Here is a 27,981-nt window from a genome sequence, read left to right on the forward strand (position 1 = left end):
TTCTAATCCTGTTCTGCAGAAAAGTACCACCACCGACAGTCTTCCTTCTTCCCATCAAACTCATCTACTTTAAATCCAAGTGATGGGTAATCTGTGCACACATGTACTTTCTTTTTTCCTTTTCTTCCCTTCCTCTTCCCTCCTCTCCTCTCTTCTTCTCTCTCTCTCTCTTTCTTTCTTGCCTGCGTGAAACAGGCTACCATAGAACCACATTCCCAAGAATCCAGCTATGAAGGCTATAACAACGCACCTGCCAAACCTAAATGGCGGTGGGGGTGGGGGGGCATGGTAGAAGTGCATTCCTGTTACTGAGGAAGCAGAGCTTCCCCCTTAGACTGTCCACAGTCAGGCCTTGGGTTTAAGAAATAAGGTAGTAGAAACACTAATTTTCCACAATTTTAATAGCTTCTTTTCACCTCAAAGTCTAATGACTTTTTGTTTTCTATTTTTCTGTAGGTATTACACCTCCTAACTTTCTCATAAGGTAGGAAATCAACTCCAAATCGAATGCTGATGCCCGTGCTGTCTCTGTGTGCTGCTAAACACAGAGCTAGTGCCCGTGTGGGCACACAGGAAAGTAGTACATCATAATAACAGCACTGTGCACTTCCCAAATATATAATTGAGGGTGACTTCTGTGAAGTCATCAAGTGCTATATAAATATGAAACACTTGCCCAATTCCTTGATTCTCAGTTAACAAGCAGAAACTCTGTAAGATTCTTGATATTTCTTTCTTTATCTTATTTATTATTTTTTTTGAGGAAAATTAGCCCTGAGCTAACATCTGCTGCCAATCCTCCTCTTTTTGCTGAGGAAGACTGGCCCTGAGCTAACATCTGTGCCCATCTTCCTCTACTTTATATGTGGGATGCCTGCCACAGTATAGCTTGCCAAGCAGTGCCATATCTGCACCCGGGATCTGAACCGGTGAACCCCAGGCTGCCAAAGCGGAACATGCGCACTTAATCGCTGAGCCACCAGGCCGGCCCCGACATTTCTTAATGTTATTGGGTTGAGTCCTTTAAACTGACTTTTGTGAACAGGACCCAGTGTTACAGGGTTTCAGAATACCTTTCATCACCATTCACAGACTAGCAGTATCTCCATTATCTCTGATCAGCCCATGCGCTCTCTCCTCCTCAGTTATTGCACGCTTCCTTCCTCTTTCTCCTTCCTCTCTCTGTCTAAAGGTATCATTTTAAATATTGTTTGAAATATATCATTAGAACACTTCAGCCTCTGCATGGGATAGGAAGAAAAGATACTTTAATGCAAATTTATAGCTGTTCAATTTCTCTAACTAACCCAATTGTCCCATTTTCTCTTTTCCAATCCCTATAAAGCCTCTTATTAAATGTATGTTTTTTACTTAACCAGGTCACCTTAAATATGTCAGAATCTCAAATTCCTGACTGAGGCTGTCTTTCTCTCCCTATTTATGGAGGAATTGAACGTCAGGAATTGAAACAGGATATCTTCTTAAGTGTCTTGAGATATTGATGTCTCTAGCTGAAGCAAAGAACGCTGATGTTTGGTCTTTGGAGACAAGTAAACAGGGATATGAATTTTAAACTTCATATTGACACAGCATTTGTATAGCTGTATCCTAGCAAACCATTACAGACTGAAGTCAGTTATGAATGAGAAACTGAAGGCCAAATTTAAAATAGTTTATGGCAGTTGTTTTTTATAGGTAGAGATAGATCTCGAGCAGTTTTTAAATGGCTTTAATACTACATTTCAAGACAACTCTCACTTAAATTGATTTTTCTCCTAAAAATCTTTTTTGATGGCTCATCTAAACTGGATAAAGATAGATGGAGACATCTCTCCCAGTCACAATATTTCTAGATTTTCCAATTGAACCTGTGAAGATAAAAACCTCCTAGTGGCTTGCTATTCCAAAATAATAATAGTAAATTCTTTGGACGGCCTCCTTTAGTCCATATGAACTTTCTGGCTTAGCATGTGCTAACTTTTTTGTTTGTTTTTCTTATTCTGATAAACACTTTCCTACTGCAAATGTTATCATTTTCCCCTGACCTCACCCATAACACTTCTGTTTCTCAGGAGTTCTTTGCTTCTATGTTCATAGCCGCGAGCCTAACAAGGCAAGAGGTCAGATACTTGATTGTAATATGCTGCTATGGTCAAGGTTCCAAGGTGGGCTCTCCTGCTAACATCAGTAACTTAAAACGGCTGATCCCTCCTTTGTCTGCCTTTAGGCTCCTGGTCTTCAGAAATGCTCCTCCTACCTTCCCATCTCTCTTCCAAAAATATATCAGACAAGTAATGTTTTCTGCCATCATACGGAAACCTTTCAGCAACCATTTTTCCTCATTTAGATTTTATATTATGTTTTAATCATTCATTCCACCCTTCCTCTTGTGTTGTTAAAAATACGCTTTCTTTTTCCAGCCTCTCCCTTCTCCCAGCACCTTATTCATCTTCACTGAATATTTCTTCCTCGATGACTCTCATCACTGCCATTTTTTAATTGCCATCCATTTTCCAGGATCTTACCTCACCTCTGCTCTTTAAAGAGACCATCACCAAAGAGATTTATGTTCTCTGAATATTCTTACATTTTAATCAACCCAGAAAAAACCCAAAACTAAGCAAACAAACAAAAAAACAAGAGAGTTGTCAAAAGTAAGCCAGGCAACAGAAAGATAAGTTATTCCATTGTCCATCTCACCTTATGCATAGGGATTGAGAACCTGTGTTTTTGTCTGACTTTTGTAGAAGTTTACCTTTAACAGATAAAGGAAGGATTTTCAAGTTTTCTGTGGGAGAATTCACCACTTATTCTCCCATGGTGGCCCACTTTGGTATACTTACTGAAAAGGACCAGGCTGGCATTGGTGACCCCCAGGTTGTTGGCAGCCACACAGGTGTAGTTGCCATAGTGCTCCTCAGTGACGTTGGCCACCGTCAGGGAGGACTGGCCCTCCGTGCTTTTAATCTCAAGGCCATTGGCACTGGTTATCCTAAGAGTTCAAAAACAGAAGAGTAAAAGGAAACACTGATGAAGAGTTGGAGTAGTAATTCCTTTTTCATCATTATACTGGAGGAAAAAGGAGAGAAAGGAAGAAGTGAGCATTTGTTGTTCCCTGCTCAATTCCTCATTTTAATCATGCAATCCCATATTGGCAGAATCAATGTCCATCGACAGAGAAGACTGAGGAATGGATATGTTTCCTTGGGCTTTGGTTTCTGCACTAGGCAAGAAAGACATGCAGGTGGAAGCTAACCACTGAATCACCTACATCACTCCACATGTCACCTGAGTCCCGTGGGGTTTCGGCTTAAGACCTACAGGCCCCAAAGCACTTATTAAAGAGATTTGGAAAAGGAAGAGTCTCATAGTATAGGCCTGCATCATTACAGCAGGCCTTGATTTTGTCATTAGGGCTTCTGGTGCCTCTAGGACCACCCAGCGCAGCAGTGAAGGAAGGCAAGTTTGGCACATACCTGGTGTCATCCCGGTACCACTCAAAGTCAGGCGCAGGCACTGCCGAGGCCTCACATTTGAGTGAAGCTTGTCGCCCTGTGGTGGCTTCATTGCTCTTGGATTCCGTGATGGTGGGAGGATCTGTAGGAAGGGCAGCAATATAGTTTACAGGAGAGTCAGAGAGCGCTCCAGAATTTCCACGCGAGAGAGAATTAGAGAGAACAATCCGACCGGAGAGGGGCAGGAAAGGAAAAGTCTTAAAGCTCCATTTACATGAATTATGTGAGCAGTTGAATGACACTGCTCACTAGGAAACTAAATAAAAATAAGAGATGATTAATGAAACAGTAGACTTGTTTACTTAAATGGGACACTTAACAGGATTTTATGGAAATGGAATCCAGGGTTTCTTTTTCCCTCCTCCAATAGACTATCAATTATTCCAAACATAGATTATAATATTTGCATAGCTTTTTTATTTTCATAAATTCAGTGGTGATACTAAAGTACTTGGGATTTAAAATGTATAAATTTGAGCATTTTCTTTTTCAACATCATCATTATTGTTGTTACAGTTCGAGATGGCAGCAAGAAGTCTGATGAAAATAACAGAGGGCTAAACTTCTCCCAAGCCAAGCTTAGCCTGATATTGATGCAGGAATTCAGAAAATGAACAAACTAGCCTAAGATGATTGCTTTACCTTTTTCTCTCCCGTGTATTCCCTTATTGCCATGACCCAGGTAAATTGCGCTTTTATGTGTGAGGGTGCAGTTTGAAGTCTATCCTGGTGCACAGAAGCCTTCCTAGTCTATCAGTCTTCTACTCTGTCTGGCAGCTGTGCACTTGATTTTTTCTGCTTAGCTCTGGACTTATGAAACTGTAACAGGCTTGAAATGAGCTCAGACACGCATCTGACATTCAAATTTGCTATGATTCTTTCAAACAATCCTACAGAGGGTGGAACACATGTTTACAGGTCCACATGACCGAGCTAGGATGGCAAACTTGAGCTCCTGGCCTGATGATGCTGAGTTTGTGCAGGTTATGGAACTTCAAGGAGTAAAGGACTTTTCTGTTCAAAGGTCATTTGCCAAAAAGGACAACTTGGCTATGTGTCCATGGAAAAAATAGACCAAACAATCTCTTTAGACTTGGTAGAGGAAAAAGCATATTTAGGGAAAATAGTGAAGTGAACACTAGCACACAAAATTCATTTAGATCTCTGCTCTTCAGCACCTGGCTCAGCTCACTTACTTCTGAATCTGTTTTCTTCATCTTCAAAAATAATTTTCAGAGTTTTCTGCCTATAGAAGACTCTGATCTTCTTAGTTCAGAAGGATGTACAAAAGCATCAGGTAAGTCTGCGATTTTCTCTCCTATTTCATTTTCATATCAGCTTGGACATCTTTAAATCACCGTCAGAGAGAGGAGGAGTTAGAACACATTTGGATAAGCATTGCCAGCCCTGGTGTAGACAGGCATGCAAGAGGGGGTTGTTGTTGTTGTTTTCCTTTAGACTTAGCTGCTCACTTTTTGTATAGGCACAAAAGGCAACATGATGAGTGGAAAGAACTGTGGATTGGAAAGCAGGAGTCCTGGAATTTGATTTCAGGTTGGCTGTGTGGACCTTCCATTACGCTATCTTTCTGAGCCTTGGTCTTATGACCCATAAAATGAGGGAACCACACTTTAATGATCTATGGCATCCCTTCTAGCTTTCAAAACATACCAATTCTAGTCAAAATTGCCCATTCTTCACAAATGGGCAGTTGGTATCATTATGACTCAAGTGTATTTTCATAATCATAACTCGTTTAACCCTTAAATGGTTAACTTTCAAAATTATAACTCATTTGTCTATCCTATGGTTTAGGAGTCAGAATTAGCACTCAGAAATAGGAAACTTGAGGTCCGATTTTGACTCTTCCTTAACCAGAACTCTGGCTTGGACAAGTGTCTGCACCAGCGTGAGCTTTTTCTTTCTCATCTTTGAAAAAGAAGAGTTAGCTTAAAATGATCACCAAAGTTCCACTTAAAATTCTTTCTTTCTATCATTGGTTACATAGATCATTAGAACACATGAGTTCAGGGGACAGTGCAACAATTGGGGGTAGTGGTGTTGGTGGGGAGGAATTCGTATGGGGTGGGGCATGGAATAGAGGCTAAGAACTTGGATTTAAAGTTTGATAGGCCTGAGCTCAAATCCAGGCTCTGTCCCTCATTGTCCTTCCTCATTAGAGAGTTTAGTCCTTTGTCTAGAGTCACATTGCTTCAATTCCCTCATCTATAAAATGTTGGGACAAGACACATGGAGGTCCATTTGGAGATTGATGAAGGAATCCAGAGATAGGCTGCACTAGGTTTGTGATAAAGGGGCTGGGAGAGAATGGATACCTTTGAGACTGAGAGACAGGAAGCCTCATAATCAACAAAATCAGATGTAAAGAGTGAGGGAAAGAAGGAGGAGTATCAAAGATAACATCAGGGTCTGGCTTGCACATCTAAGTGATGCCATCCACTGAGAGACGATACATAAGAAGAGAAATAGATGACCAGGAGTGAAACACTGAATAAATATTAATTTCCCACCTCACCTCTTCACTGTATCAGGTTCTTAAGCTGCCAATGATGCCACAAAGCATGTCAGCCGGAGAGAGAATTTTGCTTGTGATTCTATTGGTTTGTTCAATTTCTCAATTTATAAAATGAATTTCAACTATTATTTGTGACTTTCTGGAGCCACGTGGTTATGAGTGACAAATTCTTAATGATGACTACCACTTTACTAAATGAGCCCTAACCTGGGCCAGATTCCGCAGTTTCCATCCTACCCCTCTGGCGGTCATAGCTGTAGCACCTCAACGTAATAAAGACATGGCAATGCCTTCCAGCCCCTCCACCATGGGACCAGGAATGCAGGTCCCACCGTGCTATTTTATGGCAGAGTTCTTCCTCACTCTGGGTGTTTCCTTCTATGCAGCAGGAGCTTATTTAGCATATCTCTTTGCTCTGGGACCCAGAAGGAAGGAATGATTTTTTCTGACTGAAAAGTTTGGGAAGAACAAACTAGGTTTGCTTGCTCATCTCTTCCCCTTCTTCCTTTTGGGATCAAGCTTCTGGCAGGGAACAGAGGTTCCTCTCTGCTTCTTCACACTAAAGTCTTACTCAGGCTCTCTCCTTTCCACTCTCATGTGGGCAGGCCTACCTCAATCCAGGGCTGCCAAGATGAGGGAGGTAGGTTGGCCACACTAAATTACTACCTCTAACCATCTTGCTGTCTAACAGTGGGGGCAATTGAGCCTCCCATACATCTCCTTTACTTATTTCTGAATTTGTTCAGAACCTGACTAGCTAAGAAGTAGGCTATTTATCAGCTCCTCAGAGAAGGCAGCATGGGAAAGGTGCCAGTGAACCAGGGTTGAACACTTACAAGTGCATTAGTCTTAGGACAGGATGACACTGGTCAATAACAAAGGCCAAATACTTGCTTCTCTTCTTGAAAACCCAGGAAGTTTCTCATACCAGGGTAAATTCACCAATAATGATAAATGTATGAAGAGCTCATTGTTTATAACATTTCTCAGACGACATAATGGTGCAGGTCTGTTCGTTCATGGCTTATTGAAATGAACATTTCAAAATCCATTTGTAATGAATTCTGTATAGGTGAAGCTAAGAAAAATTATTGCAAATCATATTGCACCATGCCTAGTGTAGTTAAAATAATAGATGACCTTGCTCAAAATATGGTTACAATAAAAATATGGCTTAATAAAAATGCTGCATGGACGTCCATTGTTATTCTTTACATGACTTTGGAATAACTTACGATTGTCAAAGGACTCTTCCAGCTTTTATTACTTCAAAATTCTGGGTTCTGAAAATATTAATAAGGGCTTTCTTTTTCTTATATCACCAATAACAAGACTCAACGAAAATGAATAGGATAACAATGACAGTGGCCTAGCAAACAGAATATCATTTGTTTAATCTTTCTTCTGTTTGGAGTAATAGCATAAAACCATAAAATTCTTAATAAAGGATTCAATTTATAGACATTTACCATGTGTCAGCACTCTACTAGGCTTTAGATATTCTTTCCATCCAAATAGTAGCCCTGGGAGGTAAGGATTGTTAATTCCATTTTATGAAAGAGAAGACAGTTCTACAGAGGGTTAGTAACTTGTCCAAATTCACATAGCCAACATTTGATAGAGTCTAGATTTGAACCCATGTTCTAAAACCTATGCTTGGAACCTCTTTGTTCTTCTATTTGAATGAATTCCTTTAGAGAGAAATGAATTCCTAATAAGAAAAAATACCATTTAGGGGAGCATACTGGTAGCTTGAAAGGTAAATGCTACATATTTCTGCTATTACAAGGTATCAAAAATGGCACAACATGCAGTATCACAGTGGGTATAAACCCACATTAGAAGTCAGGCCTTGTGGGTTCAATTTCTGGCTGTGCCATTTAGGTTGTCACCTCCTGGGGGGTGACATGTTGACCTCCCGGAACTGCTCACCTATGAATGTAATTGATGACGCCTGCCTACCTGTCTCGCAGGTTTGATGTAAAGACCAAATGAAATCACATATTTGAGAGCATGTTTAACACCTGAAGTGATTACAGTTATTATTTTCATTACTATTCTGCACATGGTGTCTTGAAAGGAAAGAGGGGTTTGGAGTTAGACTTGGGTTAGAGTCCCACCCTACCACTCACCTGTCCTTTGATTTTGTGGCAGAGAATGCTTAAATTCTCTGAGTTTAATTTTTGTCCTCTCTGCATGGGGATGATTTTATTATCTCCCAGGGTTAGTGTGCAATGGTGGACCAACGGGGTGGGGCAGAGAATGCAGGCAATAAGAAAAGCATTGTCTCTAGAGAATTTAGAAACAATAATAAAACTGAATAAAAGTTCTCATTTTTTTAATACACCATTTACCAGCAATATTAAGCCAAACATACTAAACCATGTCAGTAATAAATTAAATACTCCTGCTTGGGGCAGGCCAGGCCCAATACACCTGCCTCTGGCTGGCCAGTGTTGGTGTGATGATTACAGTGAATCATACAAAATCTCTAGCTTAGTCTTGGTACTCTGAAAATACTCAGAAAATGATGGCTCTTTTTCACATTGCAAAGTTATGGTAGAAAGTTGTAGTACTCTGCATTCTTACTGAATATTTCCTTTGAAGATCCCATAATAGATTCATAAGCTTTAGGATGTGTCTTTCCTGGTACTATCCCAAACACAAGAATAAACTAAGCCTTGGCATGGAGAATGGATAAGTGTAGCTATGAATTGCTAGAGAAGGTAGTCAGTCTGGTGCCATATTGAGCAGTTATTTTCCTCAGGTTTCATTATTAGGTGATTTTTGAATCAAAGCACTGAATAGTCCAGTTAAAATACCTATATATTATCTGGAGGCAACAGATGTCTCCAGTCCCAACAATGGATTCTATGATAGGTAACCTCTGCTTCCTTTAAATAAGCGGCTATCAAATGTAATTGTGAGCTTTAGAGATGCCAGCATCCCATGTCCCCCAGCATCTATGTTGGGTTGGTTAGCTCTAGACACAAGGCTGAAGGCAGAGCTGAGTCCAAAGGGAGGCAGGTAGAGGGGAAAAACAGTTCTAAAGAGTGACAACGTGAACCTAGTTGGAGAGAGAGCTGTGGGAAGGCAGAAGGTAGGCATATTAGCTGATCACTGGGATGAGGGGCATGCTTAAGAGCTGGGGACAGAAAAATTCTCCAGAAATAGGAAGAGTCCAGTATAAGGGGAGTCTAAATAAAATTAATAGTCTGTACTTATCAAACATTTGCCATGTACTAGGTATTATCCTTGGGATACTGGGCACTAGGATGAGATAAATCCCTAAGTAGCTACTTTTAGTGCACTGTGAGAACTGAAATTGAGAGATGACACCTACAACCTATAATGAAAGGACCGTTGTCCCTAAGGCTGGTACCTGGATGAAATTAGCAGCTATACTAAAAGTAAGGTACAAGAAATGAGAAATCCTGTCTATTGTACAAAATTTTACTAAGTTTATTTAGTGGAAGAGATTTCAGATCAATAATTTAGCTTCTGTAAACTCCAGGACCTCCTACCACTTAGAAAATAGATTTGCCATGTCAAATGGCTATGTGCAATGCTTTAGGTCAACTGTGGAGAGGGATTATCCAAGAGAAGTAAAAAGGAGAGACTGTAGAATCCAGCTTGTGAGCCAAACAGGAGAAACTAATGTCCCTCTTGTTTACAGCTCTGGCTTCTCAGTGCCCTGCAAAAAGTATCTGTTCTCAGCTGAGTAAATGAATCAATGAAATGCTGGTAGGAGAAAATTACCAGCACTGGGATTTTTTTTTTTAAGTGGTACTCAGGGTCTGTTTCATTACAATAATGTATTCAGGCATTAATTATCTTAGCCATTCAGATCCCCTGACCTAATTCCAACTGCTGTGTTTTGAAAAGGAAGAGGAATTAGCTTATATAAAGGGACGTTTTCCTAGTAGGCAGGCTTAGATGAAGTGACAAATGTGATCCTGGATATTTCTCAATAAGCGTGAGTTTTGCCAGCTAGACTTGATTCTGTAATTTAATCTTGGAGACTTCATCTACTTAATACAACCACATTTAAGCAGGATGAATTGTTTGAACAGGACAATAGGTGTGATGGCTAGTTGTTTTAATGTAACATAAACACAACTTTTGAAGTGTTGGTAAAAAGGTGATCCCAAAGGAAGTTGATATTAGAATATACCTCCTGATTTGTGACCAGTATCATTTGCAAAGTTTGGAGAAATGTTGAGAGTGCAGAGTTTACCTGTGAGTTTTTAACCTATTCATTCAGTAAACATTTACTGAACAATTTTTATAAGGTCAGGGATGTGCTATGTGCTCCTTGTTAGGTCATACTGGATGTTTGACTAAGCTCATTATAGATTTCCATGTAATTTGTTATGAGGTGTCTTTTTATAATCTCAAGGTTCTGTCCATATTCTTCTGTGGTTCACTCATCACTAGGAAAAGCTCACATTTTCATAAAAGCCTTTTCTTGAAAATTATCAGTATTTTCTTCTGTTCCAAGTTACACTTTGGGGACAGTCAGGAAGGAGCAATGTCAGACTAATTGCGCTAATAATAATAGGGCCCAGGCGGCTGGCTTTGATCTTGGGAACCATCTGCAATGCAGACCACTTTGATGTTTCACACAATGGAAGCATAAATATTTTCTATGTACTCCATGATTGGACTTTCAGAAATCTAATTAAGATGAAGGTCAATTAAGAGAAAATGAAATCTTCACTCCAAAAGTCAGACAAGAGGTGGAAGAGGATGGCATGTCTGTATGTACATAAAAGCAGCTAACTAACCTAATTATAAACTTATATAAACACCCAGAGAAATTGCCTTTCATGTGAAAAAAAGGTCCTAAAGCATTTTATAACATTGAGATCATTAATGTGTCTTTGAAACACACCCAGTAATGGAAAAGAATAGTAATACTGGCATTTCAAAACTCTATTACTAAAAAATTCGCAGACAGCTTCGGGATGAAAGGACTTCAGAGCTCATCAAATGTAGCCCCCTGCTTCTTCGAAGTGAGTGCCATAAATGTCTAGGGCAGAGTCGTATGTGTTGGATCCTCTTAGGTACGGTGTCTGTTTCAGAAGGCTGCAAGACTGGCGTAAGGCCACAGGAATCTGTGCAGCCCAGCATGGACGGGGCATTGTAAGCAAGTTTCCTCCGCTCTCTATGCCTCAGTTTCCAAATTGTTAACATCAGACTCATGATGTTTATCTCAAGAGTTACTATGAGGATTAAATGACAAGTGTAAATCACTTAATCCAGTGCAACAGGTAGTAGGTACTAAGAATTGAAAACGTCGTTTTCTTCCTCGTTCTCCTGAAAGCATGGGATTTAGAATCAAACAGGCCTGAGTCTGGATCGCTTTTCTTACACTTGCTTTCTGGGTCACTTTAGAAAGCCAAAGTAACTCACTACAGTCGAAAGCATATTTTCAACCATGGGTTAAGATGTTTGTGCATGTGTGTGTGTGTGTGCCCATGTGCATGCATATACATGTGTTATATGTGCACATGTGTGTATATGTATGTGTGTAGGATGTATATTTGTGTGTGTGAATGTACGTGTTAAAGGCATAGGAGGGAAGAACAAAGGACATCCCTTTGTCCCTGTCACTAGCCACAGTTGTGTGATGTGGGAACTTGAATTTGAATGATGTGGAAAGTCACTCCTAACTAAACAGGATAAGTGAATTCTCTTTATTCCTTTGCTGGGTGACACACATCATATGGATCTGCCCCGCCTCCCGTCTTTTGAACTACATCTAAGGATCCTTTCATCTGAGAAGTTCAAAGTATGCCCACTTACCTATGCATCTTAGTGAAATCTTCCTTTCTATTGCCCATACTTTGGGACAAATAGATAAGCAAAATTAACTTATTAGGTATCCCTGGTAGCCATTGGGGACACAGGGTATCTGACTACAGTGGCTTGAATTTGTTCCCGAGAACAATTAGTTAAATAGCAGAGGATAAAATATGATCTTCGGTTATTCTCTTCTGAAAGATAATGCATTAAGATGGAAATTCCAGTTAAAGTAGATACGAATTGTTGCTTCTTCCAAAGTGTTGTGACCTTGGTCTCCACAAAGACCAGAACAGTGATTGCCAGAAATGCTAGTGCTATCTGATCATGTTTTCTTAATTCTGCAGTCTGAGTAAAAGGCAGAGTGTATTGTTAAATGCATTATGGGTTATATTTAGAGTTGGTAGAGTTGATTTATCAAATTCAAAGGCCAAGTCCTGCCCTTGGATGTGTCCAATGTATAAATGTGCATCCCCGACCAGAGGAGCATCTGCTTGAAAGGCAATATTCTTTTGCTAATGGGCTTGCTGGAGGTGGAGGTGGGTCCCCAGCACACAGCACCTGCTGGCTCCTGCCATACTCACAGTTCACAGTGACCTTGACTTGTTTGACATCCGCCGAGGAGACCTCATTGGCAGCTTTGCACTCATATTTGCCTGACTGCTCCCTGGTGATGCCGAGGATCTCCAGATACTCTTCTTCTCCTTCAAATTCTCTTCCTGAAAAACAGAGGTTTGCATGATTGGGTTTTAAAGTTTAAAATATGCAGCAGATCACCTCTTTTTTCTTTTTAGAAGGTATAAATCCACATGGCTTTTCAATAATTTGACAATGTGCTTGTCTGAGGTCAAATTCCACGGAAGCAGACCCCAAGATAAAAAGTCATGTGAAAGTAATTAAGGAAGAAGTGTTCTCAGGAAAAACTGGTAGGGGAGTGGGAAGATGGGACCTGGAAGAGAAAGAAGGGAAATGAGGATTCAATGACAGGTCACATCCCACAGGGGGCAAGTCGGTTCAATCCCTCAGGGAGTTCTGGAGACAGCTCATGTCCCACTTCAAAGTTGTCCTGACCAAGAGTCAAGAAGCTGGAGCATTTATATACATACACCCAACATTATTGGTTAAGGGCTTAGAACAAAGTGGGAGTGGGGAGGAGGTGCATACAAATTACAAAGGACTTGGAGGGGCTACCTTTGAAGCACTGACATCGTCAATTACACCATGCTGCAGAGCACTCTTTCAAAAAGTTGTTATTAGAACAAGTGGCTTCCTTTCAAGAAATTATCACTCTTTTCCCCCAGATTATGTGGAATACTATTCACAAAGGTCATGTTCGAAACCATGTCTTGCAGTTATGGTTTCCTAGTTCATTGTCAACCTACATCATCATTGAGGCTTTCAGGCTATGGACCAGATCCCTGAGACTGTGCTGCTGCTGGTGCATTTTGTAATAGACTGTGTCACATGGGGGTGGGGAGTAGGGAGCGAAATATCATTGGCTTTACCGGCTGGGATTAGGGGTCTGGAGGCCCTTTTGGAAAGTTCCACAAAGTTGGATAGGTCTCAAGAAATCTCAAGACAGCAGGCTTAATTTCCCTCATGTGGAGTATAATTGATTAAATGACTTTCTTCTGAGAGAGAGAAAGAGAGAAAGATAGAGAGAGAGAGAGAGGGAAGGAAGAGGAAGTGCAGGGGGAGGAAAAAGAAAAGGGGAAACATAAGATAAAGAGGAAAAGGGGTTGAGCAGGGGAAGAGCTTAGACTTTAACTTTAGCTAAGTTGACTACCCCTAACCCCAAATTACAGAACCCCACTGCTGTTGAATTAGGATAGAGCAGCTGGGGAGGGTGCTAAAGGACACAGTCCTGCCACCATGAAGAAATCTTGCTTCTAGTCAGCCTACACTAAGTGGTACCAATTAATAGCTTTGCTCAAATGCCACAAACTGTTTTCCTTTTCTGGAAATTCCCTGATGGCCAAATCAACATAACAGACAGACAGCACAGAGACAAATTCACTGTCTAAATATGTCAGCTAAGCCTGTTAACTAGGCTCCCAATAGAATCTAGGCCTCTTTGATAACATTCTATAGCACAGCTGTCAGGAATACTCCCAGCTTCGTCTTCTGTCAATTGTCACTAGCACTAGTTCTGAGGAAATTTTACGATACCAACAGCAAAACAGCAATAGTTACACAAAATTATTTGGTTCTGGAGTCCTGCACATTATCAAGCACATGCGTCTACTGAAAGTGTTTTAGAATTAGTCTCTAGGTATATAGCTGCATATTATTTATAAAAGGATAATTTTTTTCCCTGTCTGTCTTTTTGCCTTTTTTCTTCTCCACATTCAGGCAAGTAGTCAGACCTTACTTCACATGCCACAGAAGTAGAATGTGGTAGGAGAGACCACAGAAATCTTAGAAAGAATAATAGTCCATTTTATTGGAGTAGCTGGGGAGAATTTGGACTTGGAGAAAAAAAAGATCCTTCCTGAATACTTGCAACTATAGACTGACAATCATGCCAACTAATTGATGTCAAGAATCTTCTAGGTAAATATAAATATCCTGAAACCAAATGGTAACTTTGACAATTGCAGGGCAAAATACGTATCAGCTCATTAAAAATCTGGAATGCAGAGGTGGGATTGACAGTAAGATAACATTATCGATTTTGAGAACAATGGTGGATTGTAATGAAAAAACTGTTAAAGATGATTTCAGAATGGTTTGGGATTTCTGCCCTGCCCTGCCCCCACATTCATCAACCTTATTCCTAAGTAGGTAGTTGTCAGTAGAAGAAAGAAAGAACAAGTATAACCTTCTTAGAGATGGTTAACAACACTAAATTATTTTCAATTACCATAAACTACCTAGAAATGGTGAGCAACGGATCCCTACCTTGAATTTTGGATTTTTGGAAGATTTAAACCAGTTTCAGGAGAAGGAAAGATGATTTTTGGCAGCACCAACTGAGGCCCTACCAGTTTGGGAACACGGCACCTATGAGAGTAAACATTACGATGAACTAGGGAAAATAAAGTGATATTTATTGGACCTGGGATTCTTATATGCCAATGTAGGTATTAATAATCTCATTTTTTTCCTGATAATCTGATAATAAAACAGATCCTTATGGGATGAATTTTCGATCCCACATCTCTAGGAAGAATTTCCCCTGATACTACTTGACGATGAAGGGGGAGGTTTCTCTTAAGTGCCCCACCCTTAAGGCAGAAAGATCCTTTTGCTTCTCCTGTGATAGCTCTCCTCCACTCGGATGGCTGCCTCCCTCCAGCACTCGATGTGCATAGCTGTTTCACCCGATGGAGGAGTCTCAAGGTGTAAATCAAAGACAGGCAAGAGAAAAGAGATGGTCTTCCCTTGTCCAAAACGCTTGACAAGATCTTAAAATATTAAATGACATCTCTGAGCCCTTCTTCTTGTCATTCTTCTTTTACCCCTTGGATCCTCCAGTTGAAACTCTTACACTTCCCGACACTTCTTGCTAGTCTTTTTTTGCACCCACAGGAGACTTTACCCACAATGCATTATCTCTCCTACTTCACTTGAGCGTTTCTCATTACTCTACAGTGATTTGAGAGGAAATGGGAACTTTTCTCTTGCTGGAAAGACAAAGAACCAGGTTGCACATTCCTCAGGGACCATGTCTGACTCAAAATATCCCCATGAACCAGCACAGGGTTTGCTACGGATTGCTTAATAAACGTTTGTTGAGTTAGCCGAACTGAATTAAAAACCCAAGTGGAAACTAGAGTGAGATTCAATACATCATATAGCTTAAGAGAACAAAGTATTGAAAGGTGGCTAAGAATTTCTGTAGGAGAGGTTGGTGTATAAATCCACTCCCTCTTAATCATCCTAACCGAGCGCCCTTATACTGGGGAAGAAAGGGTGTGCTGAGTACTTTGCTGTTCAAAGGCTGGATGGAGCATCCTGGCCATGTCCTGAGGGTGTGTCTGCTGTGTGCAGTTATCATTTCAGAAAAAGGTGTAGAGACACAGACAGAGCCCCGGGTGGAAACAGACCTAATGCCATTCTTTTCACCTGATCAACTGCAGTTTCTTGTTCAAGACATGGACTACACCAGGTTAATCTTGAGTCGCAGAATCCTAAAATGCCCTCAGACCTTCTTGCTCCACCCGCTTTGCCCTAATGTGTCTGGCCCCAGCAAGGCACCTTCTCTCTCATTCTTTCAGTTCACTCTACTAACGGCTCTCAACCCATGTGTCCTGTGACCATTTCCCTTTACTTTCTCAACCTTAAGAAGACTCTCAGGCCAAAATGTAACGTGTTGTTAAGTTCTCTGGTGGAATAAAGTCCTGTAGCTATAACGTGGACTCTTCTTTTGTTGCTATCTATTATTTTCTGCCCTTGTATAAATGCTTACTTGAAAAGCAAATTTCACTATTTTGGTATTTTAAACATCTCAACCTATTTCCACAAGCTTGCTCATGCCGCCAAGTGTTATATTTACTCTGGGATCTAGTGTTCAGTTTAAATCTCCCTTTGCTGAATGCGCTTTGTGTCTCCTGGCAATATTCCGCTATCGGGCTAAATAACTCCTCGTCCTCCTCAGTGTAGGCACGTTTCAAACTTTGGCACATAATTAGCATACCCCCTCTTAGTCACTGTTTACTCAAGTTGTACATATTAGTTCTTTTAATATTTCTTCATAAGTCAGAAAGAAGGGCCTAGAGCCAACAGCAAGAGGGATGTGTTCTCTTCTGTGTTCCCTAATGCAAAGGCAAATCAGCCAGGAATAACTCCAATTAAAGCCCATCAGGTGCCACCTTCTGAGTACCGTGCCTTCGGAGTACTGTGCTTTGGTGAAACTTGTAGAGTTCACCTCCAAAATGTTGATTTATTTAGATTTGCAAGGTCAACCAGGCATTCATAAGCAAGCAGCCATTTGAAATTAAGTACCTTTCCATGGAGCTTCTCTTTCTCTTTCTCCCTTTCTCTCCTTCTCTCTCTTCCCCACCTCCGCTCCCCCCACCCCCACACATACAAACAGCTATTTATTTACATATAATCATTCACTCTAACTTTTAGGCAGGGCACACAAATCCACTAACACCCAAAGATTTGCTCACTAAAGCAGAGCAGGCATATTCTTGAAAATCCCCCAGGACATGACAGCCAGTGCCCTATCTGGAATTAAAAACAAAAAAGACTACTACCCTAATAATTACTATGATATCTGTCTTTCTTTTCCTTTATTTGAGATATAGGAAATAAAATTCAGGAAACGTATTAAATTTGACTATTTTATGACTTTAAAAACGTAGATTTCCAAGGATTCTTACCTGTTAGAAAACAGACTAATCATTTTTTTTTTTCACTCTTCTGAGAAGAGTCTTATAACATCTCTGTAGATTATTCTTTCACAGAAGGGAAGATGGGTTTGACATGAGGTTGACATTCCCTTTACTCACCTAAATTTGAATATTTATAAGCAAGTGGCTGTAAACACACTAGGTATAAATACAAATACATATACAGATTAATGGAAAGGAAAGAAGTGGAACTTGTCTGGGAGAGTATGTGTGTGTGTTCGTGTGTGTTTGTGTGGGTCTGTAGATGGAAAGGGAGTGAAAAGGGTGAGCAACAGCAAGCGATGAACTTCTACCACTAAAAATAAAAGAAAAAAGGATCGCGAATCAATGATGCCATTTGAAGTTTCCTGTGCTCACTTCAAATGCTGTAACAAGTTTCTGTTCTTACAGCACGTTGCATGGTTTCTTTTTTTCCCTAAGGCTATGCTCACCTGTTCCTAATTTTGTTTGCTTCCCTGCTGTTTTTTGCACATCGCATTCTACACAAACATGCTGAAAAAAAAAAAAAAGGAAGAGAGAAAGAAACACAAGAAATCTAGAAAGAATGCCTGGGATGGGGTTCTGTTTATATTTCCAGCCGTGTCTCTCTCCAGATCCTTTGAAGTTTTTGTTTCTCAGCTTCACCTCCCACCTGAGAGATCCCTTAGTCTTTGACAGCATTTCTGTCCAAAGGTTGAAATGACTTCTCATCTCCACCTCTCATCACCCATTAAGGGAAGGGTGAAGAGTGGTAAATGATCCATGATGGAAAGAAGGCAGGGGTGGAGGGCAGACGCTGTTGCCAGAAGCAGCAATCACAGGAGAAGAAGGAGACACAAGAAAGAGAAATGCATTGAAGAGAATGAGGGGAAAAAACCTGAGAGAAGTGATATGGTGAAGATGATTTTAAGGAAGAGTTAGAGGAATAGAAATGAAAGAAGAGAGAGTTCTCGAGAGAAAGAGGCATTGACTATTAAGATATTTCAGCTACATAGGAGGGAAGGGTTGGTTATTCTGCTGTAGAAATGTTCCCTATTTGAATAGTAAGACACAACAGGGTGTGGATTATGCAAATTGGCCCCATGCCTTCTGCAGCCCCAAAGGGTATAGTTAGTACCCAAAAACCAGAGGCAAGCACACTGCCAGGAAAGATTCACAACTGGCTTTGGCTCTATGAATGAGCATAAGCCAAATGAAGAACACCCTGCCATTATTCTTCCTGGCATCTACAGAGATCCAATTCACTACAGTTTGTATTTTCGCTTTCACACACACAAAACAGTCAGCTAGCTGACATAGTTTGAGCTCAGCATGCAACTGGAGGCTGCCATCCACACATCTTTTTCAGTCCTGGGCCATGACATTCTGTTATTGTACTCATACTTAACTATTGCTTCCTACTTGGTGTCAGTTTTTAGAAACTATTCTGCCCTTCTAAATGCTAGGCTTGAAATCAGGATCCGCTGTGTTTAGTTTTCTCTAAAGGGGAATTGTATTGATAATAGCTAATCTTCCATTGTAGGGACGGCATCTGGTATCATTGTATCCCCATATGCAGCATGATGCTGGATGCTGGAGTGCTCAAGAAATATTGCAGACTGACTGTTGAAGGAGCTACCACGTAATAAACATGTACTAGGGACTGTACTGGGTGACTCAGGTATTGTCTTATTTAATTCACAATGACATTGAGATTGCTTACAGATGAGGAAACACAGGAACCTAGGTTTAGAGAGGATCTCTAAGGAACTTGCCCAAGTTTATAATGTTATTAAAGGAGAGCTGAGGTTTGAACCAGTACTGTGGAATTTTGGAGTCCATGTTCCCAATTAGGCATGACTACTTTTATCATTAGAGTGCTGGGAGATGCTAGAGTTGGCTGAATTCTTAACTCTCAGAATCTGTTCTATTTCCATCTTCTGAGCATAACATGGGAGATTGGGAATGGGACAGCTGGGGAATTTCCAAAGTGATGTGGTCCAGTTATAGATAAAGAAAGTAAAAAGAGAGCCTTCAGGTTTTATAAGGTTTGTATACTTAACTTCCTTTTTGAGAGAATCAAATAGAGGAATAAATGAGAAAGAAAGTTAGTATTTAAAAGTTTAGCTTCGCCCACTTATTTATACAGGCCTCTCCAAAAGCAGTATAAAGCCACTGGTGTCCACAAATGCCAACTGCCAGCAAAGGAGCTACAGGAACAGTAAAGAACGGACTTATCATATTAAGAAAGTCTTACTGGCAGAAGTCAGTTTTCAGGAAGTTGAAAAACACAAGTGGAGAGAATCAGAGCTGGCAAATTGCAAAAGGGTGTGGCAATCTGGTTAGCCTGCTTGAAATAGAGTTTTCCACACAGGAGAAATGAGCAGCAGGATGTGCTAGGAGGACATTCACTAGGTGTGAGGGGTGGTGTAAAGACTCTGGATTTGCTGTTTTGTATCTCTGTATCTCAAAGAAGATACAGTGGAGCCTTCTGGTATCCACAAGGTACCAAGTAAAATGACATTTTTTATAATTTAATTTTTACTTTCTCCCTCCCTTCCTTCCTTCCTTTGTTTTCTGAAGAAAACATGGTGTGTAAGCATGGAATCCTATGGAAATTCTATTTGTTTAAAGTCCTTTGTATATCAGTACCACTTACACATGGAGCTAGTTTCTTGGCACTGAGTCCTAACATGTACTATGATAAGCCACCCTGTGAACTGCTGTGAAAGTGGAGATGGTTCTTCAAGGATGTCAAATAGCCATCGTCAGCCCTGACTAACTGACAGTGGCTGCCTAGAGTATGATGGTGGGAAGGATTCTGAGGCAGAGTCTGGGCTTAACGGGAAAGAATGGCAATGTCTGTGAGGGCAGGAGAAAGGAACGTGTGTCACATACTTGGACTCTCACCTACCTTGTGGTCTCCTTTAGTCCACTTGAGTTTTCTTGGGTATGAGTAAATGTATTCTAAGTGCAGTTGTAGGTTGAAAGCTAGAGACTTCCTGGGTTTGACTGCAGTTGACACCACTCAGGAAATTAGGAAGGAGTGCTTGCACTCAGAAACAAAGAGTTGCTAAGAGGCTGGGCTAAGTGTGGATTAAATGTGTAATATATACATTGGTGGTAATTCAAACCACTGTAGTAGGAACTGCAGAAATTTGTATGATATAGCATGATGTCATAAATCAAGGACTCACTGTCTTCTTTTTTTTGTTGTTAGTGGGAAAGATTGGCTGTGAGCTAACATCTGTTGCCAATCTACCTCTTCTTGCTTGAGGAAGATTGGCCCTAAGCTAATATCTGTGCCAGTCTTCCTCTACTTTGTATGTGGGTCACTGCCACAGCATGGCTTCATGAGTTGTGTAGGTCCACACCTGGGAGCTGAACCCGTGAACCTGGGCTGCTAAAGTGGAGCACACCAAACTTAGCCACTACACCACAGAGCCGGCCCCAAGTCTTACTTCATTTTTATTGTCTCAGGGGTGTGGGGAAGAAGATGCAAAGAGGTAAAACTGAAAAACAAAAACAAAACAACCCACAAATACTTAGAAGAGTCCTTTGGAATAAAATAGAAGTAAAAGTCCCTGCAGGTGTGGATTGTTTTCTAGACTATTTCCTAAGAAGGGGGCGAGGCAGAGATTAGAACTGCTGGTTACAGGTGGCAAGACCAAGAACTTTCACCATTGTCATCAGAACTGTAGGGGTATTAACACGACCTGTCATTAGCGATTCTGCCATGGCTGAGGATTAAATATCAAGAGAGATGAGAGCAGCGGTTGCTGTTTTCAAGAGTCACATAAATCAATTGGCATTTTGTAAGTGAATGTGTTAAACTCAGCAGGGCAGTTGCACTGTGGAAGGACTGCTGGGCACAGTTTTGTGGCTGCCACAGAAGCCTTTGAAAAGTAATTCAAACAAAGCAGGTGATAACCCCATCTGGCCCCCCACCCTTTCATTACAGGCCCCAATGTTGCAGTGACCTTATTTGGGCTCACCCAAAAATCTCGGCCTCACTTGTTCAGCTAGCCTCATTGCTGAATGAGCTGTTTGATCTAATTTAGAGAACTGTTCTTGCTTAAAGTCAATAAATAAGTAATGAGTCGAAGAGTGGGGGTAAGGGGTGGATAAGGTAAGGCCAGAGAAGAAAATGGGTTAAGCATGAACTCAAGTGATCCTCTTAGAATGTTCTCATTTAACGTAAGATGGGCAGCCTTCTGTTGCGCAGGGGTCAACACAAACCTAGTAAGGAGTCTGGCAATTTGCTTCTTCCTTTTTGACTAAAATGTATGAACTTGGAATTACCCTCTTCGACATTTCGTTTGGGTTGCAGCCCTCTGTGTACGATCACCCCTCAATCCTGGCCTGGGTGCTTTGAGTCTTTGAAGCAGATGGATCACAGTGGGAGCGAGGGTCTCAGCTGCAGCGTTGGGAGTGCATGTATAGGTGGAGTGGGAGACCAGAAGCAAGCTTGTGCCTGCTCGTGAAAGCAGTTGCTCTCCCAGGCTGGATCCACGCACTCTGGGAAGGCTACGAGGCCAGTGGGCCAAAGCTTAATAGGAAAACAGCAGCGATTTGTCTCCACTGCTATTTATGTTTCAAGCGCGTGACAGGCTGTCAGTGCAAGTGAGGGTCGCTAAATTTACTGCCTTTCAGATTACTGCCACAGTCTCTGACTTGACAAGTCACTTCATTTAAAAAGCACTGCATGAGGATGTTTCCTCCACTTGTTTTTAAATAAAAACAAAGGGAGGGAAAAAGGCCACCCCAGAGGTTTAACCGGTTGAAATGAAGAAAGCCCACAAGACTGTCTTAGCCTGATGGAGGGGGGCCCTACTTTCACAAACTCCCCTCTAATTTCAGTGGCAAGTGAGGGATAGGGATGACCCCAAAGTTCTTGGTTTGACCAATTTGTGGCTGGATGATATTTTGATGTGTGTGTGGGTGTAATAAAATGAGTTTTTATACGTGTTGAATTTGAATGCTTAAAGGATATTCAGAGGGAGATTCCTTTTAAACAACTGGATACAAATGAAGAATAAAACTACTTATTTTTTTACACTTCATTTCTTTATCTATTCATTCATTTTCTGAAGTCTTTACAAATGGAAGAAGATATCTATAGACAAAAAAGAAGGAATTAACCATCTAGGGGGCAACGGGGATAGAGATGGGGTACTTCCAAGTACTGAGTAAGATTAACAATTCAAAACGTAAATTTATAGTATAAAAAAGCCTAAATATGGGGCCCGCCTGGTGGCATAGTGGTTAAGTTCCCACACTCTGCTTTGGTGGTCCCGGGTTTGAAGGTTCAGATTCTGGGCGCAGACCTAGCACCTCTGGTCAAGCCATGCTGTGGCGATATCCTACATAAAATGGAGGAAGATTGGCACAGATGCTAGCTCAGGGCCAATCTCCCTCACACACACAAAAAATCTAAATACTTGAAAATATACATGCAAATAGATTGTGATCTGAATAGTAGAACATAGCTTCTGAGTACAATTATAAGCAGTCATTTGACAAATATCCATTGCTACCATGTACCAGCCAAGAAGTTAAACAAGAAGTACAAGAAATAGAGGAAGTAGAAAGAAGAAAAGTACTATTCATAACTCTTATGGAACTTCCATTCTCATCAGCGATAAATACAATTAAATAGCTCTGGAAGGTCCTGACTTCATTTCACATGGGTGGGAAATGGACTAAAGGCTTTGGGAATTATACTTGAACTAGTTTCTGTTAAAAACTATTAATTAGATTTTCCTCAATTATTTTAAATGTTACTCCTATCTACAACTTGGTTTGTTTTTTCTTTTCTTTTTTTTCTTCCTCTCCCCAAAGACCCCCAGTACATAGTTGTATATTTTAGTTGTGGGTCCTTCTAGTTGTGCTATGTGGGATGCCACCTCAGCATGGCCTGATGAGCGGTGCTATGCCCATGCCCAGGATCCAAAGTGGTGAGACCCCGGGCTGCCGCAGCAGAGTGTGCAAACTTAACCACTCGGCCATGGGGTAGGCCCCATGGTTTGTTTCTTGATTCTGTTCTGTTTCTTGATTCTTTTGTCTATTCCTAGGCTAATCTGCTACTATTTTAATTACCATAGATTTTAATACATTTTAATTTAAGATTTATCTTCTTTATTCATCCATCAATTGTTCTTTTTTTCTTAAGTCCTAAGATGTTGCATTAACCTTGTTCTAATATGTTTTATATTTTCTTATTTCTAGTGAATACAGTCCTTTTTCCCATTATCTAACTAGTCATATTTGGAAAAACCATAGTTTCATATGTCAATATACTAACTACTGAATTATCTTTTTCTCTTATTGTTGCAAAAATGTCGAAACAACAGGCTATCTCATTTTGAAGAAAAAATACCTTCACACTATTCATCAAAACAAATTCAGATGGATCAAGTGATTCAATATTAAAAATTACTATAAGAGTATTAAAAGAAATGACAATAGTTTCATAATGTTGAAGAAAGGAACACCTTTCTAAGTAAGTCATGAAACACAGAAGCCATAAAAAAGAGATGTATTATTTTGATTATACAAAAAGTAAACATTTTTCCACAGTACAAAACCTTCATCAACAAAAATGACATGATGGAAAACGTATTTACAATATACATGGCACAAAAGGGCCAAATTCATTAAAAAGTTGAATTTTCAAAGTGAGTAGGCTGGTCTGACCATTTGGCGAGAAAATTTGAGAGTATCTACTAAAGCTGAGGATGTGCGTAGGATCCAGCAGTTCCACTATTATGTGCAGTGATGTTCGCAGCAGCATTGGAAGCACCCACGTTGTGTAGAGAGTAAATAAATTGTTGCAAATTCATATAATAGAACACCATACAGCAAAAAAAAATGAATAGGTGCCAGCTGTAAGTGGCAACATGGACAATCTCCCAAGCATAATGTCATGCGAAATAAATAAAACAGAATAAATACAGTATAAATCCCCTCGTATGAAAATTACAGACAAGTAAAACTAATTTACTTTTTCCAGACATGCTATGGTTTTTAAATTATAAAGCAAAGCATGGAAAAGATTATCACAAAATATTTAGTATCGTTATATCGAGCATTTATTAAGTACTTACCATGTGTCATGCTTTTTATATAGATGTATTCACTTAAGAAAATATAATTCATGTAATGTAATGTTAGTTAGTCATAAAAAGTTATACTGGTTATAGAATACTGTGTATGGTATATCTCCTTTGTGTTAGAATAGTTGTATACACACATAAATGCACATATTCATACATACGCTTTTTAATACATGGCTTGTATGTACACAATGTCTACACAGTATCAGTAGCAGTCTTACTTCTGGATTATGGACTCAGGAGCGCCAAAAGTGTGGGGTCAGGGAATGTCCCTTCATTTTCCATCCTCCTATACTACTTGAATTTTTGGCATAGATCATATGTTGCTTTTATATTAAAAGTTTTTTAAAAATGGAACTGGATTTAATAATCTCAATACAAGAGAAAGACATACCCACCCTTGTGGTTTCTCATAATGAAAAAGAAAATCTCTAAGATTTTTCTATTTCTGGCATAAGGAAGGAAGAATTCATAGGGAAATAAGACACCAATATCAAATCACAGGAGGACGAGTAGTCAGGAAATTGATATGACACAAAATCAGAAGAATTCTCTAATTAGCCGGACAGGAGTTTTAACGACTGTATGTGGGCGTTGTCTGTTCCACCCCACCTCCTGTACCGTCCAATTGTGGCTATTAGAGGATTGTGACTTGCCGGCCCAGCCTGCTCCGCCCTGAAGCCATGAGACCGGAGCCTGGCGACTGTTGGAAGTTCTTTCCCCACCACTGAGAGGGGTCTGGACTTCAGTGCTGACCTTGAAGGTGGCAGGTCACTGTGGGCACACTCACACACCTTTTCCCTACCTGTTCTCCACCCTGTGCTCTTCAGTCTTGTCACTGGCACACAGATTGCACTCCAGTCCCCAGGTAGGGCTAAAGGTGGGCTAAACCATCAAATTGACCCATCATTTAATTGTCAACTTCTCCTGTCCTCCAAGGCTGGATGCTTCCTACTGTGTGTCTATCACTGACTAATAGCCTATGAGCCTTGATGCAGGACCATTACCCAGAAATCTCTGCGCCCTGCTATCATCACAGCCCTTGGACCTGAATATTCTGAGAATGATCCCAACCTGAGTTTCCCTAATGATGTGAACTACGAGTCTTCCAGGAAAGCAGAGGAGACCTGAGGTCTGGGTAGAAAGAATCCATCCTTTGTCCTGTTTGTTTCTTCTTTTATGCTCCTTCAGCTCAAGCAAAACTCAGCTTATCTTCCTTTCTCACTGGGAGCTTCTAAGTTTGCTAGTGACTGAGGGCCCCCAGGGCCTAAGAGTCAAGAACCACAAAATGATTTCCTTGAATGTATACAATTTATAGGGTCTATAAGGAAAACTTTTATAAATGGAAAGAGCAGATGATAACTAATACCTATCATACAACAATATCAGGCTTAGTATTTTTTCCACATTATATAGCACAGAACTTTGTACCCCATCCAAGCACTTAAATGTGCTCAATTATTTATTTATATCAGACAACATCCCAGCCCAGTGTTGGAGCCATTTCCTCTCACCCTAGCAAGCTGATCAGTCTGCTTAGAAGGTTTGCCTCCCTCACTTCCCATACCTACCCTATAAGGCTCTCACTGCAACCACACAGAACAACTAACCAGAGATTCAATTGCTAATGGGTTTCAACCTAGGACCTGTCAAATGCTTGTTTAAAACACTAGATAATTGCAAGGCATATTGTAATGGACTGAATGTTTGTGTCCCTTCAAAATTCATATGTTGAAATCCTACCCCCGATGTAATAATATTAGGATGTGGAGGTGTTTGGGAGGTGATTAGGTCACGAGGGCAGAGTTCTCACAAATGAGAGTAGTGCCCTTATAAAAGAGACCCCAGAGAGCTCTCTCATTCCTTCCGCGCCATATGAGGACACAGGAAGAAGACTGCCATCCAAGAACCAAGAGGCAGGCTCTCACCGGATACTGAATCTGCCCGTGCCTCGTTCTTGGAGTCTTCAGCCTCCGGAACTGTGAGAAGCAAATGCCTGTTATTTAAGCCACCCAGTCTATGACACTTTGTTACAGCAGCCCAAAATGACTGAGACCGCAGACATACTCAGTACACAGCTGTCCATTTGAGATTCTCTGGAGTCTATCCAAGGATCACATATTTAGAAAGCAAGACAGTTGGACCATAATTACTTATGCACTTCCTAGAAATGGTATCACTGAAGTGAGACCACAGGCTTTTCTATAAAGACTATAAAAAATTACCATTTGGAGCCGGCCCCGTGGCCAAGTGGTTAAGTTTGCGTGCTCCACTTCGGCAGCCCATGGTTCACTGGTTGGATCCTGGGCGCGGACCTACACAGCACTCATCAAGCCATGCTGAGACAGCATCCCACATAGAAGAACCAGAATGACTTACAACTAGGATATATAGCTATGCCCTGGGGCTTTGGAGAGAAAACAAAAAAAAGAGGAAGATTGGCAGCAGATGTTAGCTCAGGGCCAATGTTCCTCACCAAAAAAAAAACCAAAAAACATATGCACACACAATACCAAACAGCATAACTTTAAAAGAAAAATTACCCTTTGGAACACATTTTTCTATGTATTTCAGAAACTTCAGTCAAATATATCATCTAATACATTACTCAATATCTTTTATAAATGGCCTGCATACATCAGATATTTGAAGAAAATCAAGTCTCCTCAGATGAATTTTTAAACTCTTACTACTGTTTTTGAAATTAAAAAGTAGTTATGTGAATTAATGTGTTTTGCCTTTTGATTTCACTTTAGAAAAATTATGCAAATATCGTGTCCAGGCGTAGTGATCAGCTTATCTCAGGTTCTTGTCAGCATTTGTTCCAGTGTTTCTCAAGGTGTGATCCACAGACCACCTATATAAGAATCACACTGGGAGCTGACTGTTCATGCAGATCACTGGGCCCTTTCACAGACTTACTGAATCAGAAGCCCTGGGGGTGAGGCCCAGGCATCCACGTAGTTATAAAGATCCCTGGGTGATGCTTGGGCATGCCTACAATTGGGAACCATCCATCTGAGCTTAGTAGTCTGACATTCAGAGGCTCATAGCTTTTCTTCTCTCAAGGGACATCAGTTAACCCAAATTGACAGCTTTCACCTTGGTCTGGGATCAAGAATCAATCCAGTTTCTAGGTCAGGAAAGTTTAAAGGAGAAAAGCTAAATTATGACAAGAAGCATCAACATTCTGCAGTGAACTTGGCACTCAATTCCTATTCCTGAGCTAACAATTCAGCCTCACTTTGTGGGTACCACTTTGTGTCATATGGGTTGCTTACATACGCTAGTTCATTTATCTATGCAAGTGTGTTCTTTTCTCTTTCCTTATAAATGAAGCTACTTAAGTTTGGCAAAGCTAAGGAATTTTCCCAACATCACACAGATAGTAAATGGCAAGCCGAGATGTCTGTGTGACTCCAGTGTTTGTTTTTTTTATATTTATTTGTTTAATTTTTTTAATTGCAATAACATTGGATTATAACATTATATAGGTTTCAGATGTACATCATAATATATTTCAAATTCTATGTAGACTACATCATGTTCACCACCCAAAAACTAATTATAGTCCATACGCTCACATGTAAACCTAATCACTCCTTTTGCCCTCCCCTCTTCCCGCATGGTAACCACCAATCCAGTCTCCAATGCTATGTGTTTGTTTGTTGTTGTTTTTATCTTCTACTTAA

At 40.5% G+C, this 27,981-nt stretch overlaps 1 protein-coding gene across 3 annotated transcripts in view; it reads right to left on the reverse strand.

Annotated features, from left to right (window-relative positions):
- Positions 1-27,981, reverse strand: part of LSAMP (limbic system associated membrane protein) — a 597,408-nt gene that overhangs the window by 30,834 nt on the left and 538,593 nt on the right. For all 3 annotated transcript variants that reach the window (XM_044771561.2, XM_044771559.2, XM_070508918.1), the window contains exons 4-6: positions 12,441-12,575; positions 3,477-3,597; positions 2,844-2,992 (exon numbers count right to left, since the gene is read on the reverse strand). In XM_044771561.2, coding sequence (XP_044627496.1) covers positions 2,844-2,992; positions 3,477-3,597; positions 12,441-12,575 — 405 coding nt within the window. The remainder of the gene's footprint in view (positions 1-2,843; positions 2,993-3,476; positions 3,598-12,440; positions 12,576-27,981) is intronic.

Source organism: Equus asinus, chromosome 5 (assembly GCF_041296235.1).
Source record: "Equus asinus isolate D_3611 breed Donkey chromosome 5, EquAss-T2T_v2, whole genome shotgun sequence".
Taxonomy (NCBI): Eukaryota; Metazoa; Chordata; class Mammalia; order Perissodactyla; family Equidae; genus Equus; species Equus asinus.